The sequence below is a fragment of the Saccopteryx bilineata genome, chromosome 1 (assembly GCF_036850765.1).
Source record: "Saccopteryx bilineata isolate mSacBil1 chromosome 1, mSacBil1_pri_phased_curated, whole genome shotgun sequence".
NCBI lineage: Eukaryota > Metazoa > Chordata > Mammalia > Chiroptera > Emballonuridae > Saccopteryx > Saccopteryx bilineata.
In genome coordinates, this window is record NC_089490.1 from 336,107,441 (window position 1) to 336,127,387 (window position 19,947).

The 19,947-nt window shown below is 36.5% G+C and overlaps 1 protein-coding gene across 13 annotated transcripts in view; it reads left to right on the forward strand.

The window, feature by feature from the left end:
- The window catches only part of DLG2 (discs large MAGUK scaffold protein 2), a 2,196,962-nt gene that overhangs the window by 1,385,305 nt on the left and 791,710 nt on the right, over positions 1-19,947 (forward strand). For 2 of the 13 annotated variants that reach the window (XM_066249075.1, XM_066249094.1), the window contains exon 1: positions 9,277-9,381. The exons of the other annotated variants lie outside the window; for them this stretch is intronic. In XM_066249075.1, the coding sequence (XP_066105172.1) occupies positions 9,277-9,381 (105 nt within the window). Of the gene's footprint in view, positions 1-9,276; positions 9,382-19,947 lie in introns of those variants that run through there. 13 annotated transcript variants of the gene reach the window in all.

The following is a 19,947-nucleotide window of genomic DNA, read 5'->3' on the forward strand; positions in this document are numbered from 1 at the left end:
AGGCACGTAGTTTGAACAACTAACTGAGTGGAAGAAGCTGGGGTTTACTGGATAAGGAGAGAGAAGCAAATCTGAAGATGGCAGGAAAGAGCACGAGAACTCAGACTTTAAAGGTGGTAAGTCTGAGGTGTCTGTGGGATGCCTGAGTGGAGATGACCAGCATGCAGTGGATATGTGATGAGAGAGAGAAATCTGGGTCAGGAACAAAAATGAGGGAGATATTGATACACTAATACTGAAATGAGGGAACACAGAGACAGTAAAAAGTAAAAGAGAATTCCTAGTTGTGAAAATGCTTTGTCAGCCAAAATGTGCTCTACAAATACAAAAAATTCCTTTTTTTATCCACTGTCAAGTAGAATACTTTCCACATCCATCCATTTATTTAACACACCTAGGCTGTCTCTCCTTATATGCTAAGCAATGTACTAGGGCCTGGGGATAAACAGATAAATAAGAATGACACCTGCCCTCAGAAAGAATCACCGAAGCAAATGGAAGAGAAATATATTAAATTCTTAACACTGTCCGACACATGAGTTCACGTAGTGTTCCCTCTGTCAGCAGAATTCAGAGAAGGGCTGAGGCTCTTGGAGGTGAAGAACATGAGGAATGCAGACTTGGTGTGTCTCATAGTTCTATCCAAGTTAGTCCCTGCCTTAATTCTGGCCTGAGGTGTCCTGCCTGCTTCAGTCAGCTTCTCTCTGATCACTTGCTTTTTCACCTTTATAACAACAGACTTAGGATTCCAAAGACTGCAGAGTGAATGGAATAGCATTCTATTACCATGTCTTGCACCTCTTACTCACATGGGAAGTATGACTGACAGCTTGATTAAGTACATAGCACAATTCTCTATTGTATGAATTTTGATATACCACAGATAATTTCCTGTCCTCTGGAACTCTTCTGCCCACCATAAAATTTCATTTGCCCTTTCACCCTGCACAGTCATGTGTGTGTTGTTTCACCAAAAAAGAAGTGTCATTCTCTCTTGAAGAGGAGAAAATGGGTCAGGTTTGAGATTTTTATAAGAACCATGGCCAAATTTGCCAAAAATCTTCAAAAGTACACAGTAACCTGGTAAATATACTAGCATATATTTTTGAAGTTTTAATAAGCTTTAATCTATTTTAGGATTAATTAATAACAATAACATTGAGCAAACACCGAAAGAATCTGTTATTCCAGGCACTGTGCTGGTCCTGACTGTGTACTTACTTTTCTTCCTGAACCTATAGTTTAGAGGGAGACAAAAAATAAAAGGTAAATCAATAGCTATATTTTAAATCGAGATGGGAACTATTAAAGAAACAAACAGAGTTCAGAAAGAAAGAGTATTAGGAAGAATACATACTTAGACTGGGGTGTGATGATGATTAGGAAAGGTGAATCTTAAATTACCTCAATATTTCTTGATCACTGGTCTACTATTTGTTGGTTTAAGCTCCAAAAGATATAAATTTATTTTAGATATTATTCATTACTTACTTTATGATTTAATTCTTACATATTGAGTATATTAATAAAAGAAAATAAAATAGAATAATCTTATAAACACTAATAATAATGCTGTTTATGTGGCAGGCTCTAACGTTTTACAAATATTAGCTCTCATTTAATTCTCAACAACCCTATGAGATCAGTACTGTTATAATCTCTATTTTACAGATAAACTGAAGGGAAAAAGAAACTAAGAGACTTGTCCAAGTTCACGTGCCTAGTAAGCTAAATGGCATGTGAATAGAATAATACCTTAATGAGGCAGGAGAGTGGTACTGAATGAGAAAATAGTTTTGAAAGAAGTAAAGGGTAGGTTTTATCCTTACAATTTTAATACTAATTATAATGTCACTGTTACAATGATGTAGGCTCTGAACTTTAAATACGATGGGGAAGCCAGATATTTTAAGATGGGAGACCCTATCTTCAAGAGAGTTTTACTGTCTTTTATTTTTTTCTTTAAATCATTTTTTCTTTTTCTTTTCTTTTTTTTTTTTTTGATTTTCCTGAAGCTGGAAACGGGGAGAGACAGTCAGACAGACTCCTGCATGCGCCCGACCGGGATCCACCCCGCACGCCCACCAGGGGGCGATGCTCTGCCCATGGGGGGCGTCGCTCTGTCACGACCAGAGCCACTCTAGTGCCTGGGGCAGAGGCCAAGGAGCCATCCCCAGCGCCCGGGCCATCTTTTGCTCCAATGGAGCCTCGGCTGCAGGAGGGGAAGAGAGAGACAGAGAGGAAGGAGAGGGGGAGGGGTGGAGAAGCAGATGGGCACCTCTCCTGTGTGCCCTGGCCGGGAATCGAACCCGGGACTTCCACATGCCAGGCCAACGCTCTACCACTGAGCCAACTGCTCAGGGCTTATTTTTCAATTGCAGTTGACATACAATATTATATTAGTCTCAGGTATACAACCCAGTGATATTAGACATTATATAATTTACTAAGTAATCATCCTGATAAATCTGATACCCATTTGATACCATACATAGTTATTAGAACATTATTGACTATATCTCTTATGCAGTACTTTACATCCCCGTGACTATTCTGTAACTACCAATTTGTACTTCTTAGAGATTACCATCATACATGACATAGTGCATAATTTAAAATTACATGGGATGTTTTTGCTAGATTTAGGGCTATGCCTGTATGTGTTTACTTTCAGAAAAAAATGGGATTATTGAGGATTAAAATATAGTCATAGATCACCAAATTATAGCTCTGAAAGACACAAGAAATGGTTGAGTCTAACATCCTCATTTTATAGATGAGTAATTGAAGCTTGTCAAAGCAAATGACTGAATCAAGATCATGAGACTAGTTAACGCAAACATTTCAAACAAAAGTATAAAACTGTGGCCTTTTCCTTGACTGAACTCATCCATTTCCTTTGCTTCCCTTCCTGCTGGAAAGTCAGTGCTTTCTCATCCTCTTCCCACCTATGGAAGATGGATTGAACTATGATAATACAACATTAAAGAAGGACAGAGTTTGTCATTTTGGTTAAAACTCATGAGAGTAAGACTTTCTGATGGCTTTTCTAAGAACTCTTAAAGAAATATTAAAAAACTTCAATGAGGTATAATTAATATTCCATGAACTACACATATTTAAGATGTACAATGTGATAAGTTTTGACATATGAAACCATTCACTCCAGAAATGAGCATATCCACCTCCCTCAAAAATTTCCTCATGCCCCTTTGTCATCCCCCCTAGCAACTCCTTCCCAACCCTTCTGACTTCCCTGTTCCTAGGCACTCCTGTCACTTAGAGATTACTGTACATTTTCTATAATTTTCTGTAAATGGGATCACACAGTATGTGCTCTTTCTGCTTGTCTTCATCCAGCATAATTATTTTGAGATTCATTCGTGTGTTGTATCAATAGTTCATTCCTTCTTAGAACTGAATAGTATTCCACTGTATGGATCTATCCCAATTTGTTGACTTGCTTACCTGTTGATAGTGTTCCAGCTTTTCACTATTACAAATAAAGCTGCTATACATACTGTGTACAACAAGTCTTTGAATAGATATTTGCTTTCATTTCTCTTGGGTAAACAGGTAGTATAATGGTTGAACCATATCATAGGTGTATGTTTAACGTTTTAAGAGACCACTGAACTGTCTTTGAAGAGGCTATACTATTTATATTTCCACTAGCAGTGTATGAGAGTCCCCATCTTCCTCATCTTCATTAACTCTTGGTATGGTTGTTTTTTTTACATATTAACCATTCTAATATGTATATGTATAGTGGTATCTCGTGATTATAGTTTTCCTCACTCTAATAAATCATGATGTTGGTCATCTTTTCAAATGCTTATTTGAGACATTTATATTTTCATTGGTAAAGTGTTAAAATGTTTATTTCTAATTGGATTGTTTGTTTCCTTATTACTGAGTTTTGAGAGTTCCTTATATATTTTAGAAATGAGTCTTTATTCAAAATATGATTTGAAAACTTTGCTTTCATTCTGGGGCTTGTCTTTTCATTCTCTTAACAATGTTTTTCAAAGATTAGACATTTTTAAGTTTGATAATGTTCAGCTTATCATACGGTACCCTTTTGTTCTTTTAGGTACTGTTTCTCCTTTTATGTGTTGTCCTTTTTTGTTATATCTAACCTAAAGTCAGAAAGGTTTTCTCTTATATTTTCTTTAGAGGTTTTATTTAGGTTTTACATTTAGATCTATAATCTATTTTGAGTTGATATGTAGTGAGAGGTATACATCAAAATTTATTTTGCTTATGAATATTCAGTTGTTCTAACACCCTTTGTTGAACAGATTACTTTTTCTCCATTGATTTGCCTTTGTACCTTTGTTAAAAATCATTTGCCTATTAGTGTGGGTTGATTTCTGGACTCTTACTCTGTTCCGTTGATTTATTTACCTATCTTCATGCCAGGATCGCATTGTTAGAGCAACTAAGCTTTATAAGGCATCTAGAAAACAGTATTTTTTCTCCAATTTTATTTTTTTCAAAGTTGTTTTAGCTGTGTTATGTTATTTAAGTTTCTGTTATTTTAGAATCAGCTTATTAGTTTCTTCAAAACAAACAAACAAATAACCTCATTTGTTTTTGATTGGTATTGCAATGCATTGAATTTAAAAATAAATTTTCAGGCCATGACATCTTAACAATAGTAACTCTTCTTACTACAGAACATGGTATGTTCTCTCCATACATATGTCTTTAATTTCAATGTTAATTGTAGTTTTCAAATATATATGGCTTGTATATCTTTTATGAAGTTTAGCTTTAGGTGTTTTATATATTTTCACATTGAAAATGATATTTTTATTTACTATTCTATTTATTTATTGCTAGTATAGAGAAATACCATTGATCTTTTTATATTGATCTTGTGTCATGTAGCCTTACTAGATTTATTTATAAATTCTAAAATTTGCTTTAATTCCATTTGACTTTCTACATAAATGATTATGTCAAAAGTAAAGAAATGTACCTTTATTTCTTCTTTTGCTATCTTTATTTATTTATTTATTTATTTATTGACTTGTTGCACTGTCTAGAGTCTCCCAGACAATGATAAATAGAAATGGTGAGAAGGGACATCCTTATCTTGTCCTGAGCATTTTTTTAAACCAAAAATGGATATTGGATTTTGTAAACTATTGTTTCTGTGTCTATTAATATGATTATATAGTCAGCTGGTTGTTTTTTAAAAATATTTTAATATGATGAATCACATTGGGTCATTTTTCAATGTTAAATCTACTTGGTTATTATTTACTTTTTCTATATTGTTGGATTCAGTTTGCTAAAGCTTTATTTGAATTTCTGAATATTAATTCATGAGGGCTAATGGGTATTTGCTTCTAATATTTGCATCTAGTTTACTACCAGAGTAATTCTGGTACCTCTTTCTCTCCTGATTTGGATAATTTATTTCTTCTCTCTCTTTTTTTTTTTTTCTCATTAGTCTTGCTAGAGGGTTATCAACTTTACTGATAATCTCAAGGAACTAGCTGTTAGTTTTACTGATTTTTCTCTCTTTTCTATAAAAGGTAATTATGGATTTCTCTAGTTTCTCCTTGTTGCTCTGGTGTCTACAGAAAACCAACTCTATCTCCTCAACTTAGCGAGTTCACTAGAGTCGAACTGGATTGCCCCTCCTAACAATGTACCCTGGGTATATAAGGTTGTAAATGGAGCAATCATAGAGATTACCATGTTTGTTTCCTGTTTTTCAAAGTTTGCTGTTCTTTGTTTTTTAATGTCCATTCTTGAAATTCATTATTTCACGTGTTTTGTTCAGTTTTTGTTGGTTTCAGATAGAAATGTAACTCTAAGCCCTGTTACTCCATTTTTACTGGAAGTACAATTGTCAGGAAGTTATATTTAAACCAGTCACCAGCAGAAACCATTCAAATGCAGACATGTGGGCATGGCAGTACTACCATGCAAAAAGTACTTTTTAGACATTCTGAGGCTTGCATCTAATTTAGAGCATGACAATATTTTTAAATATGACACATATGTGACCTAGTGACTTAATGTTTAACAGAAAAATGGCAACCATTACACATCAAGCATTGTGCTAACAGGAAGAAAACATGAGCATTGTACTTTGTGGGTAGGGACAAATGCATGTTGAATGTTAGTTGGAAAGAAATAGAGGATTAAAATTATATTTACTTTGTAGTCCCTATTCTAGAAGAGTGCTCAGGGCAGACCAGAGCTCAATAAATCTTGTTAAACTGAGCCAAAATGAATTACAAGTCAAATATTTGATCAGATGAGATTCATTGTGGTCCCCACTTGAATGTGAAGGTAATAGATTTCAAAACTTATAAAAGTGATTGAGTATGAGTGCAAAACATATTATATGTGCTTTATAAAACCTCCATAATTATTTAAGTAATATAACCTAAATGATTAAGCCACCTAAAACCTCCAAAATTATATCAAATTTACCTCTTTTAAAGAGTGCGGATAAATATGTGGAATTTACCAAATCATGAGGTTTATTTTAAGAATAGTCTCACTAAATTTATGTACATCATTGCTTTAAGAATTGGGTAAAGCTAAATTTGGTTAGCATTAGGAATAGGAAGTCACTGACTTTTCCTAGGTATCACATTCCTTACAAATCAACCAGTAATGATCTCTACATTCCCACCCTGTGCCTTTGGCCTACCTCTGCTCCCTCAGGAGTTCCCCCAACCTATCTACGCATGTCCACATTTTACCCACACTTCAAGCTCTAGCCAAGTGCTAAATCTTCCATAAGGCTGCCCTAATTTTTTTTAAAAATATTTTAATATGATGAATCACAATGGGTCATTTTCCTCCAAAATTATATCAAATTTTATAAATTCTAAAATTTTCTTTAATTCCATTTGACTTTCTACATAAATGATATGTCAAAAGTAAAGAAATGTACCTTTATTTCTTCTTTTGCTATCTTTATTTATTTCTTGACTTGTTGTACTGTCTAGAATGGATCTATTTTTTTTCTTTTTTATTGTTTTGTGTATAGTTTTTACCAACTCTTTTATGAAACTTACCCTTTTAAAAATTATATTTGTGTGAATATCTTTATTCATGCCCAAGTATCATCTATTCAATTCAACTTTAAACTGCTTAAAGAAGGAATGAACACTTAATGTATCTATTTGTCCATAGTACAATCAAAAAAGTATAACACATAGGAGATGCTTGATAGGTTTGTTGAATCAATGAATAAATAAATGTATACATGAATCCAAGGGCATTTTTTATGTAGAGGTTCTATATGCTGAGACTAGATTCTTTTGACCTCTTCCCCCAAAAAAATAAAGAAAAGAGGATCTTGTAGGATATATGGCTTAAATGAAAGCCTAACAGGACCTGAAGAACAAGAGGTAGAAGTTTAGGTATGACAGAAGACCCAGAGGTTGGGGTCTGGACTAATGATGAACATTGGCTCAAGTAATTTAAAAGGGACTGCCTGGAATTTTGGAAGATAACTTAGAAACAAGTTTTTATTTTCCCATTGTTTGCTGAGAAATATAGAGCACTTACTAGTGGAAAAATATTTTCTGGAAGTTGTGAACTGGCTAGTTGGCAGTGCATGAGAAAGAAGCATGTGGCTGGGGCAGATGGGAGGATGTAAGGGCAGGAATGGAGGCAGAGGAGGGACTGTGGGTGTGCGCTGAACAGAAGAACACCATGAATGAAAAAAAGGAAAGGTTGGTTGGTGGATATGGAAAAACAAATTGCCTAATGGCTATAGCTTTCTGGTGTATACTCATGAAATATTAAGGAAAAACAATCTCTTGACACCTTAAGCCCAAGTAGAAAAGTTGAAAGATCAATTCCACTTGCAACTCCTTCAATTCAAAATGGAAAATATTGTGATGGGAGAGGGAAATGTTGCTGGTATCATCCTTTGAGACTCTGACACCATGAGGTTATTCATAGAAACTAATCCACTATCACCAGGGTATGACTGCAAAAAACTAGGTAACCCAAATCATGCAACTCTTCTAAAAATAACACAGCAAAAATTCTTCAGTTATGATATCAAACTGTTTTCTACAATTTGTACCTTGTTTTATACTCTTTGGATTTTCTAGGTCAATTAAAAGCACAATTCATTATACTATGTATTCCTTTCAATTTACCTCTTAGCTCTAGAAACGCTTGAGTAAATACCCCCGGGGTTGGCTATATTTCACCAGTCCTGAGAGTGTAGATTAGAACTATACTTGGAACTTCCAAGTATGCAACATGACCCCCACCTCAACAATGCTGAGACTGTAGGGGCCAGTGAAGACTCACCTTACTAGGTGCGCTGCTGACTTGGGAAGAGACTCAGAATATGTTGCTCTATTCTGTTGTACAGATTTTATTTAGTGTTCATATTGGATTTTTCTTGTTAAAATGTGCAAGCAACTTTTTTAGAATGAACATGTCCCAATTATGTTCAGGCAGCTCTCAGGTCCCAAGAATATTTAAATGCTCAATTCTCCTGGTATTATTCATATAAATTTTACCTAGAACAAGAAATAAAGGGGATTTTTATTCAATCCATAAGAAAACAGATAGGTCTTCTAATTACTCTTAAAGTAGAACGTAAACAATAGACTGCATTTTATACTTAAGAACTTTCTGGCTAGTCTTTAGAGAAAGTGCAGGGAAAAACTCTGTCATTAATAAAAAGCAGTAATACTCTAGGAAAGAAATATATCATATCTAGAGCTTAACTAAAGTGAGAGGAGAGTTGGACATATTCTTAGATACTGAGAATGCATGTATATGACTGTGTTTCTCACATAGCAAACAAGTGTCGGCACCTGCATGTGTACATATGTGTGCCTGTAACACGGCATTCAATTTTACTACTTTGCACAAGCTACTCAAATTCTTCATCTGTGGCCTGCCATCCAAATCTTCTGGTGGAAATATTTTTTCACATCTCCCTCCCTCCCACTTTTCTCCCCCCACACACGTATGGTATGTGCAGTTTTGCCAGACCCGCGTAAAGAGGGGAACACTGACAGGATCGCTTTGCTTTTCACAAGTGTGGGAACAAAAATCCTTCCCAGTGAAAACATCTGTCTCTGTTCAAGTCATGCCCAGTTATCCCCCAAAAGAAATGTTCTGATTAACTTTTTTTTTTAAGTCTTAAGATAGCAGTTTGTGTAGCAGATCCAATTAAGAAGTTTATGTAACAGATCTGCAGGGTTTTTTTTTTTTTTTCTTCTTCAACTGGGTTCTTTGAGCTCAGTTTGAGTGTTACTAGCTTTCACCATGCAACGGCCAAGTGCTTCCCGGGGTGAGAATTATCAGCTTTTGTGGGATACTATTGCTTCCTTAAAACAATGTGAACAAGCTATGCAACATGCATTCATTCCGGTAAGAAAATTTTTCTTTTTATTTTCGTGAGGATTTTTAAATTTCTTCTTTTTTATATATAGTTATAGATAAATAGCATGTAGTCTATGACTTTAAAGATGTGGTATCTTTTCTGTAGTTTTTGTTTCAGATAAAGATATGTCTGTTTTATTGCTCTGCAGGAAATCTGAATTCTTAATATGGTCTAACACTGATTAGTGAAAAAGAGTAAACAGTGGTCAAGAAAATTCATCCCACTGAAGTTAGTAGTTTCTAATAGTAACATGTATTAAAGAAAGGGCACAAGATTAATATTTCTCGTATTAAAATTTAAAAGGTTTTTATTGTGTATTTGCTAGTTGGTTCCCCCCAAACTACTTAAAATGACTTGACTGTTTTTTAGATAGATCAAAAAACCAAAAGTTAGTTCTTATATTTTGGTTCTTTGCTTATCCAGGTAAAATCCACCATAAAACCTCTCTTAAATTGCATGATTGTTCCTTTGGTAAAGTAGTAAGACACTAATTGGAGACTTATAAAAATGGCTGATAGAAGTTTAGAGATCTATAAAGTGAATTAATAAATCAGTATTATTATGTTGTATATTGCAGAAATAATGTTTGTGCTTATAATTATCAAACCAGGGGAACCCAGCTGGGTACATTTGATAAACTGAAATCAGGTAAATGGGACTTGAAAGAAGAGTATTAAAATATTTAATTTTTTACTTAGATCTATTTTGAAGGATTAAGGTAATCTATTAGGAATAAGAGAACACTATTGAAAATTAATCCCTGATAAAAATTATTTAGAATCCTTCAAGAAAAACTAGAAATTCAAGAAATATGCTCTGTATATAGTTAAGATAAATCTTTAAAGTTCAAATTATTTTCAAATGACTCAAATTAGATGCCAGTATATTTTTCTCTGTAACTTGGAATCCCCTAAATTTTTCAAAGACTGTGGTAAAATTAAAGTTCTCATTGAATACTATTTTCTAGTTGAATCTTTGTACATTGATCTTGATTGTTAAAGTCATTAAACATATAATTTTTGCAAGAACTTTAAAAAACTAATGGTGGGGAGCTCTCTAAATCAGATTTTTATAAATGATTCTGCATTAAACCGAATCTGTTCTTGTAAAGCTCAAGTATCTCCTCCTTCATGGAGCTTTCTCTGGTCAAGAAGTTATTTTCTGTCTTCTTGGTTCCATGTGTTCAGCTTTGATTTAACATTTAACAAATTTATTGTAAATATTTTCTTCTCTGTCTCTCATATATGGTAACTTTGTTGGAGTGAAGGATAAAAGGAAAGTAACTTAGGGAAAAGAACAAACATTTATTTGTTATTTTTTTATTTTCCTGTCTTGAACTCTTTGAATGTAAGATGCACCTATTTCCGGAGTCTAGCACATCGCCTGGCACCACAGAGAATGCATGGTGAGCATGTGAGGAATGAATGAAATCAACTAACAACAGTGTTTTCAGTTCCGGCATTTCCACTTAAAACATGGCAGTTTTCATCACAAGCTTTCTCTATACTGACCTTATAAAATTATTTCTAGTCAGTTCCATCTGGAGCAAACAATAAACCTCTACTCAAGCATTACATGGGGTAATGGGAGAAATAATGTGTTAATGCACGGATTAGACCCTGATGGGAAAATAGCCTTGGATGCAATTGCCATAGTCCACGTGCTACTCTTTCGTCCACTTTATTGTCTATTCCCAATTTTTCCAATAAGACACATGCACAGAAACATATTCAAGTTTTATTCACATTTGCTTCATTTTGACTGCTCTAAATCTTTTCCAGAAGATACTAGAAATTTGTCAATCTCTCAAATCTTTTCAAATTTATTCTGTCTTGCATTAAAAGTATCATTATCTCATCATAATTCTTTAAAGATTGATTTCAGAAAACATAGTCATCATTAAAATATTACTATCCATTGAGGCTAAGTCTGTTTAAATTGAGCCTCAATTTATTTCTTTGTCTGACTATATAATTTAGATCTCAGAAAATGGACCCCATTTATTCTGTTATGCACTTTTTAACCCAGTGATACATATCTCATAAACACACATATTTACACACACACACACATACATAGATATATGACATTTTTGCCTAATGACCCTCTTATTTAGGATGTCCAAATAAGACCTGAAAGTACATATCATTACCATGCTGTATTAAGCATAATAAGGAAATGACAAACTATATTGACTCAACAGTTGCCCTTTTAAAATAAATCTAGTTCCCTTTTAAAATACTTGGAAATGAATTATGTGTAGAAAGTATAGACACACACTGATGTAGCTAATCTTAGGAAAACTGACCTGAAAACTTCACAAGTAGGGGAATGCTGTCTGTGTATCTCCTGTGAGTGTGGATTCCTAACACATCATTAGAATGCAGATCTCCTTTGATGATCTAGACTATTTCTCCCACACACAATGAGCTATAAATCACAAATGGTTTCTCAGTCAGTGCAGTGCTGTGGACTACTAATAAATCTGACTAAAAATCTCCATTACAATATAGTCCCCTCATACAGCCTACACTTCGCCTTGGTGAGAGGAAACTTCCTGCAGCTATCTCTGGGTAGTGTATGTACTGCTTGAAGTGGTCTGTAGCAAGAAGAAAGCCAGGCTATCAAGGCCTTCAAAGTGTCAGCATTTGATTTCACAGGAAGTGGAGGTCAAATATGGATCTCACACATATTGGTCCAAAGAGCCCTGAGTGTAAAGCAGCAACACAGAGTTTCTTGTTTCCTTAGCATAAGTGCCAACCAACACAAGATCCTAAACATTTATTGAATGAAAGACTAATAATAATTTAAAAAAAGCAAAGCTCTCTCGTGAAGACCTGGTAAATATGTTCCATCATTAGAGCTCTAAGAGCATTTTTCTAGACAGTATCTTGGATATCAGGTAAATAAAATGTTTTTGATGTTTTATTATGTAGGTTGATATGTTTATAAGAACAGTCGCATAATTAGTAGTTCTTTTCATAGAGACTGGGCTGTGTTTCCATTCACTTCAGTCACATTTTATTGAGCCTGCTATGATTCAGGCATGGCAATAGGCACAAGAGAAGGACCTGAAGTGCACTTTAATTACTTGGTGACACCTCACTTTGAAAGAGAGACTGAACTGCCCCTCGCCCCACTGTCTCTTGCTACAAGTACAATGTTGATTTCCTTATGCTGCTAGTCATCATGTTTAGATTTGATTTCATATGAATGTCATGGAGCTTCCCAAACATTGGGAGAGATATGATGAATAAATCTAAAGAAACACTGATGAAACTTACATGGAATTCTTCATACAATGGATTTTCAAATAAACACATAATACACCTGATACGAAGTGTTGAGTGCCTTAGTATCCATCCATTCATTAACATAAAAATTAAGGATAGGGGCATGCGCTATAAAGGATATCTTAGCTGGATTTTGAAGGTTAAATAGATTTTTTTTATTTTCTTTATTTTTTTATTTTTGTATTTTTCTGAAGCTAGAAACGGGGAGAGACAGTCAGACAGACTCCCGCATGCGCCCGACCGGGATCCACCCGGCACGCCCACCAGGGGCCGACGCTCTGCCCACCAGCGGGCAATGCTCTGCCCCTCCGGGGCGTCGCTCTGCCGAGATCAGAGCCACTCTAGCGCCTGGGGCAGAGGCCAAGGAGCCATCCCCAGCGCCCGGGTCATCTTTGCTCCAATGGAGCCTCGGCTGCGGGAGGGCAAGAGAGAGACAGAGAGGAAGGAGAGGGGGAGGGGTGGAGAAGCAGATGGGCACTTCTCCCGTGTGCCCTGGCCGGGAATCGAACCCGGGACTTCTGCACGCCAGGCTGACGCTCTACCACTGAGCCAATCAGCCAGGGCCAGGTTAAATAGATTTTTACATGTAGTGATGATGGAGGAAGAAGACATTCAAGTTGAGGGAACAGTTAATGGCACTAATTGTGTAAATTTAATTCATTTTTTCATCTGTTCATTCATTCAACAAATGCTTATTAAATACCTTTAATGTTTCTGAAATTGTAACATGCATGGGCATATAGCAATAACTATACTGCTCACAAAAATTAGGGGATCAGAGAACATGCAGATACTCCAGTGCTTTTAGCCTTTGCTATAGTGCAGAGGTCGGGAACCTATGGCTCACGAGCCAGATGTGACTTTTTTGATGGCTGCATCTGGCTCGCAGACAAATCTTTAATAAAAAAAAATAACATTAAAAATATAAAACATTCTCATGTGTTACAATTCATTCATTTCCAATCGCTGCTATTCATGGTTGCAAGTGGCTGGAGCCAATCACAGCTGTCCTCCGGTACAACACCAAATTTTTATTGGATAATGTGTAATGTACACAGGTCATTGTATGGCTCTCATGGAATTACATTTTAAAATATGTGGTGTTTATGGCTCTCTCAGCCAAAAAGGTTTCCGACTCCTGCTATAGTGCATTTTCACCAATAAAATAAAAGTTGGTTTTGCAACTCATTTGCATAATTGAACAATTTTCTTTGACTTGTCGTTTGCTTTTCTGATGTTCTTATTTAATTAAAAATAATCAAATGCTTTTTTATCACTTTATATTTATTTTGAAATATCCCCTAATTTTTGAGAATATAGAATGAGCTCAAATTCTTTTCTGAGGGCATTTAATTTCTAGTGAAGGAGACAAGCATCAAATAAAAGTTGCATATGTATCTCTGCACAAATTGTTCATAGCATTTCAAACAATTGCAATTCAATATTGCTCATATGCATATACAAATACACATGTATCATCTCAGAATAGTATAAAAACAGTAGATATTTTGCAAGGCCACTACAAACGAAACAAAACATTATTTCCCAAATATTTTGTAATCTTAAAATACATGTTAGTTTCATTAGCAAAAAATTAGTACATCCTTACTGACACAACATGGGCTTGGTACTTATAGTATAAAAGTGCTTGTATTTATTGAACACTTATTTATGTCATGTGCTGTTCTAAACACTTCACATACTATTTCACTCAACTCTCCAGAACCTCTCTGATAGGGGCACTACCATTTCCATCTGACAAAGTTTACATAGGTTAAGTATTTTTTCCTTGATCACATAGCTAAAAAATGGAAAGGTCAGGCCTCAAAAGTAGTTATCTGACTCCCAGAAAAATCTGTTCTCTGAATGGGTTTATTAGAACAAGGTGAAAACCACTGAAACCAAAACAAATGCAACCCAGTGTGATAGGAGGAGTAATGAGGAGATGTGCAAATCACAGCAAATGCAGCAAGAGGGACGTAGCCCAGCTGCTTGGAATAGAGGAGAAAGATGACTCAGGAAGACTGAAAAGGGAAGAGACAAAAAAGAAGTCTTGAAATGGTTTCAAAATAAGGGTTTATCAGGTGATAATGGTGAGGAGGGATGGAAGAGTATGTGCCAAGGCACTGAGGCATGAAAGCACAGTATGGATATAGGGCTAGTTATCAACTTTTCCCAAATCCTGATCTTCCTCTTTGAGCATTAGGTTGGAAGATCAGGAACAACAAAGATGAGAGTTGGGTGGTTTATTTTAGGTCAGATATCCTACAGGTCAACCAACCGCACTGAATAATTCAGGCCCTGATGAAGGTGCTGAAGCCTTACAAGGGAACCACCAGCGGAGGAAGAAGTGACTTCTAGGCACCTGGCTCCATTACCTCCACTATACATAGTCTGGCCCATAGGTTAACACCTGTCTGTGCCTGGACCTGACATGTGCATAGAGAAGCAGAGAAAGCTTGTACACAAATATAAAAGAATGAAACAAAAGTAGAAAAGGGAGGCAAGAAACCACATGGTCCCTAAGAAAGATGCTGAAAGAGGTGAGATTGACAGGGAAAGAGAGGGTTCAGAGAGGCTGGATGGTAGCTTCTATATCCCTTGGCACTCCCATTTCTTAGTTCCTATCCATCGGGTGACTAACTAACCTGTTTTGCTTCCTGCCCTTTTTGCCCAGTAAACTCAAGCGTTGCTTAAGTCCACGCAGGTTTCTTTCTATTGTCCGCAAGCAGAGAACCTTAACTGAGATGGGGCTCAGTTTGTGACTAGTCATCCAGGGACAAGATCCAGCTCTACAAGAAAGGGCAGACAAGAGCTGGAGAGAAAGTGAGGGGATCCCCTGAGCCCACTGGGCTTCAAGGCGAAGTTCTATCCTTTAAGATTTAACGTACAGCCCATTCCAGAACACTTCATCACACCTCATAAGCAGATGATTGGCCTTCACACATTTCAACCCTGATTAACACTTTCTGAAGAAAAATAAGGGTCTGGAACCTAATTACATACTACTACCTTTAATCTGCACATTCTTATTTAATTACCCCAATATTGACATGAAATGGCGCCATTATTTATTAACTTCAATATAGGGGATTAGTAGAGCAAGGTACCTTTTTTAAAATCATATAGGTGGTAACAGCAGGAGAGAACCCAGGACTTCTGGCTCTAATTTCACCTGCCTTCACATCCACCATGTTTCTTTGCCCATGTTTCTCTTGTGACATTTCTGTGCTCTGCATTATAAGCATTTGGGGGTTTTCTCTTATTTGCACGTGACATTGCACAGTCTTTGCAGGACAAAACCATGTGATTCATCTTTCTACTTTCTGCCTCTCAAATATAGTGCCGTAAATATCATGTTTCCTAAGAAAATCTGTATGAGCTGATTAATAATTAAAATGTGAGAATTTAGGCAGAAGTGAGGGGATGAAGAAATAATCCTTCCCATCTCAAATACATCCTTGAAACCTGTCTCCTCAGCTCTGGCATCACTTCCACAGATCCTGCCACCAATCCCTAGATGTCAAGTGTGAACCATTGTAAGCTTAGGTCAGCTCTAAATAGAATTTGTGCAGTGATGAGATCCCGTTCTAGTTCATGGTGTTCCAAGTATGCTTGTCCTTTCTGGATTCTAAATATTACTTGACTCTTCATCCTTAATCATGTTGGATTGATTTCTCTATTTTATTCCTCTTAGCTTCACTTTGCATTTCTATCTAGTACTACCCCAGTTTTTAGTCAATTTCCTTCTGAAGAATATGAACAAGGCTATTAATGGAATTTCTATTAGTGAAGAAATAAAGATGACATAATCTATAGAGGTGTTCAACCTAATGGGGAAAAAATAACTATAGTAGAAGCAACCTGGATAATTGTAACGAACTGGAACTGCCTGAACATTTGCAGATATCTGGTAGAAAGGAATGGAATTCTCACTTTTGTTTTTGAACAAAAGGCGAGAGCTTGTTATGATTTTATCTTCCTCTCTTGAGCAATTTGCATTTTCTTTGACTGCTGGTCTTGTGATTCCTGGGCATAAGCATCTGGAGTCCATGAAAAATTAATGCCAGGTGCACGATGCCTTTTCTTTATTCATTGTAAAATGTTTGTGTTGACTCATCAAAATGGGGTATTATCACCCATATATGTTACAGTACAGCAGATTAAAGACCATTCTCTGCCACTCCCATTTTCTCTCACCCACTCTGGAAATTGCAGATATAGGACCCAAAACATTTTTTTTACAGAATGGAAAAGTAGACAGTTATTCAGAGTCAATAATAGCAGTTCTCCTCCATGCAGTAAAACAAAATGAAAACACATACGCATGCACCACGTACACACAAATTTCTGAAAACCTTTAATGAGCAAAGAGTAAATACGCTATAGTCTTTCAAACTTCATTTAATATTTCTGTTGAGCAAAAATATACCTAAGGACAATGGCATTTCTGATTTTTATCTTGTTTAGAGCTGCCGCCCCCCCCCCAAATTCTGTACAAATGCTTTTACTATTGCTGCTGCTGTAACAACCACCATAATACTACCACTGCCTGCCTTCCTGGTGTTAATCTATCTTGTTACAATTTTCAAATAGTGTCAACTGGATTTGTTCTCATTGCAACTTTGCCAGGTAGCAAGGCAGGTTTTAATATCCCTGTGTTATTTATTAAAAAAAAAAATGGAGTTCAGCCTAAACAGGCAGTGGCACAGTGGATAGATTGTCGGACTGGGACGCAGAGGACCCAGGTTCGAAACCCCAAGGTTACCAGCTTGAGTTAGGGCTCATCTGGTTTGAGCAAGGCTCACAAGCTTGAGCCCAAGGTCTCTGGCTTGTGCAAGGAGTCACTCAGTCTGCTGTAGCCCCCCGGTCAAGGCACATATGAGAAAGCAAATTTGCCGCAATAAAGAATTGATGCTTCTTATCTCTCTCCCTTCCTGTCTGTCTGTTCTTCTCTCTGTCTCTCTTTGTCTCTGTCACACACACAAAAAATGAAGTTCAAAGAGTTGAAATGGGCAGAATCAGAAGTGATTACATAGTTATAATCTATTAAGATTAGAATTATTCAAGTCTTTTTAAGGTTGTTTGCAGTTTAATAAAGATACTATGAATTAAACTCTTAGCACAATGGCTAACTAAAGAAAGTGTCTGTTCAGGGCTGCCATTATTAATATTGCACCTTTTTAACATTATTCCAAATGTATCCTTTTATAAATTGCATAGTGTTTTTAATATGATTTTATTTGCTTATCAAAGAAGCACATGAGATTGATATTACATTAATCAGGTAGATCATCATATACCTGACCAAATTCTATAAAGGCATAGCCAATTCTAGAAGCCTCATCTGCTGACTCCAAGTGCAGGGCCAGGAGGTGCTCATCCAATAACATAAAAGCAAAACATGCAAAAGTTTTTTGTTGAATTAGTGAGTTCAAGGAGGGGTCATGAGATGTAAGGTTGCAAACATTATATTTATGAGGAAGTTACTCTTAACAGTTGGTTTAGTAAATCCTTTATAAAACACCTAAAGGTCCCAGAGTAGCCGAGTTTACAATCGCAAAGGATAAAGTGTCTGAGAGAACAGAGGAGGTTCAGGCTGGGAATCATCATTCGCCCTCCATCTTGTGAAGTCCTCAAGTACCAGAAAACAACCTCCTCTCTGCCTTCTTATCCTTTCATTCTTTTCTCTTACTATTTTCCTCTCTCTCCTCGAGCACACAGCAACAGATAATATTCCTGATCTCTACTCTGAAATGCTCAGTGTGGCATTATCCTGGCATTATCCAGTAGGAGGTAAACTGACATGCACCCTTGCTGTGCAGAATAACCGAGAGTAAGAAAGCCATTAAAAAACTGAGAAACCGAGAGTAACATACATTTTAGGAAGCAAGAGCTGCTGTAGGGCTAGGCACTGGTTGGCATCTTGGATCCAGAAATTTGTAGATTCTTGGCTATGGAACAAAGAGTTTATTGCCTAGTCCATGAAATGTACAAACACATCTGCAGAATATATTCCTTGGCACCAGCAAATACTAGCCATATATAGCTGTTTTACTAGTCCCCATTCACTCCTCCTTTTTATGTATTTTCTTTCTCCATGTTTTTTTTTTTCATTGAAAGTAATTCCACATAGAACATTAAGTTTGAAGAGAAATGGGTAGAATAGAGATCTCTCTACTTGTAGATTTTTTTTAATTCATTTTTAGAGAGGAGAGAGAGAGAGAGACAGAGAGAGAGAAGGGGGAGGAGCTGGAAGCATCAACTCCCATATGTGCCTTGACCAGGTAAGCCCAGGGTTTTGAACCGGCGACCTCAGCATTTCCAGGTTGACGCTTTATCCACTGCGCCACCACAGGTCAGGCTCTACTTGTAGATTTTATCAGAATTTAAAATAAGGGAAATGGAACTAAAATGGTCTTTATTCTGTTCCTTCTGCAACCTAGCCCAAGCGCCATCTTAGAGGCAGCTATAGAAACATCTTCCAGACCCAACATGGATGTGAGCACAATATAGATTAACACTTAAAAAGTAAACTGCCTGACCAGGTGGTGGCGAAGTGGATAGAGCACAGTGGATAGAGCGTAGGCCTGGGATGCAGAGGACAGAGGTTTGAAACCCCAAGGCCCCCAGCTTGAGCATGGGTTCACCTGGCTTGTGCATGCACTGGTTCACCTGCTTGACCATGGGATCATAGAAATGACCCAATGGTAGCTAGCCTGAGCCCAAAGGTTGCTGCCTTGAGCAAGAGGTCACAGGCTCAGCTGGAGTCCCCCCAGGCTCCTGCCCTGGTCAAGGAATTTAGGAGAAAGCAATCATTCAGCTAAGGTGCCACCCAGAAGAATTGATGATTCTCATCTCTCTCTCCCTTCTTGTCTGTCTATCCTTGTCTGTCCTCCCACCCATCTTTCTCACTAAACAAACAAACAAAAAAAGTAAACTAAACTCACACCTCTTCCTGGTCTCTCTTCCTACCATTTCCTCTCTTACAAAGGAACCATTCCAGATATAAAATATTTTAAGACTTTCTCTACAGTTTACCCTGTTATGTTTTGAGATCTGAGTATATGATCTGGTATTAAATCATGGTTGATAAAAGAAAAAAAAGAAAGCTGAGTTTAGGTGTTAAGACACTTTTTCTGGAGATAAGGCTCATAGAACAGGGAGGCAGACAAGTTAGAAGAAAGAACTTGATGATAATTGTCTGCTTCACTTCACATCTTTGTGATGCCTTCATATAGAAGATAAATTTTTGCCACT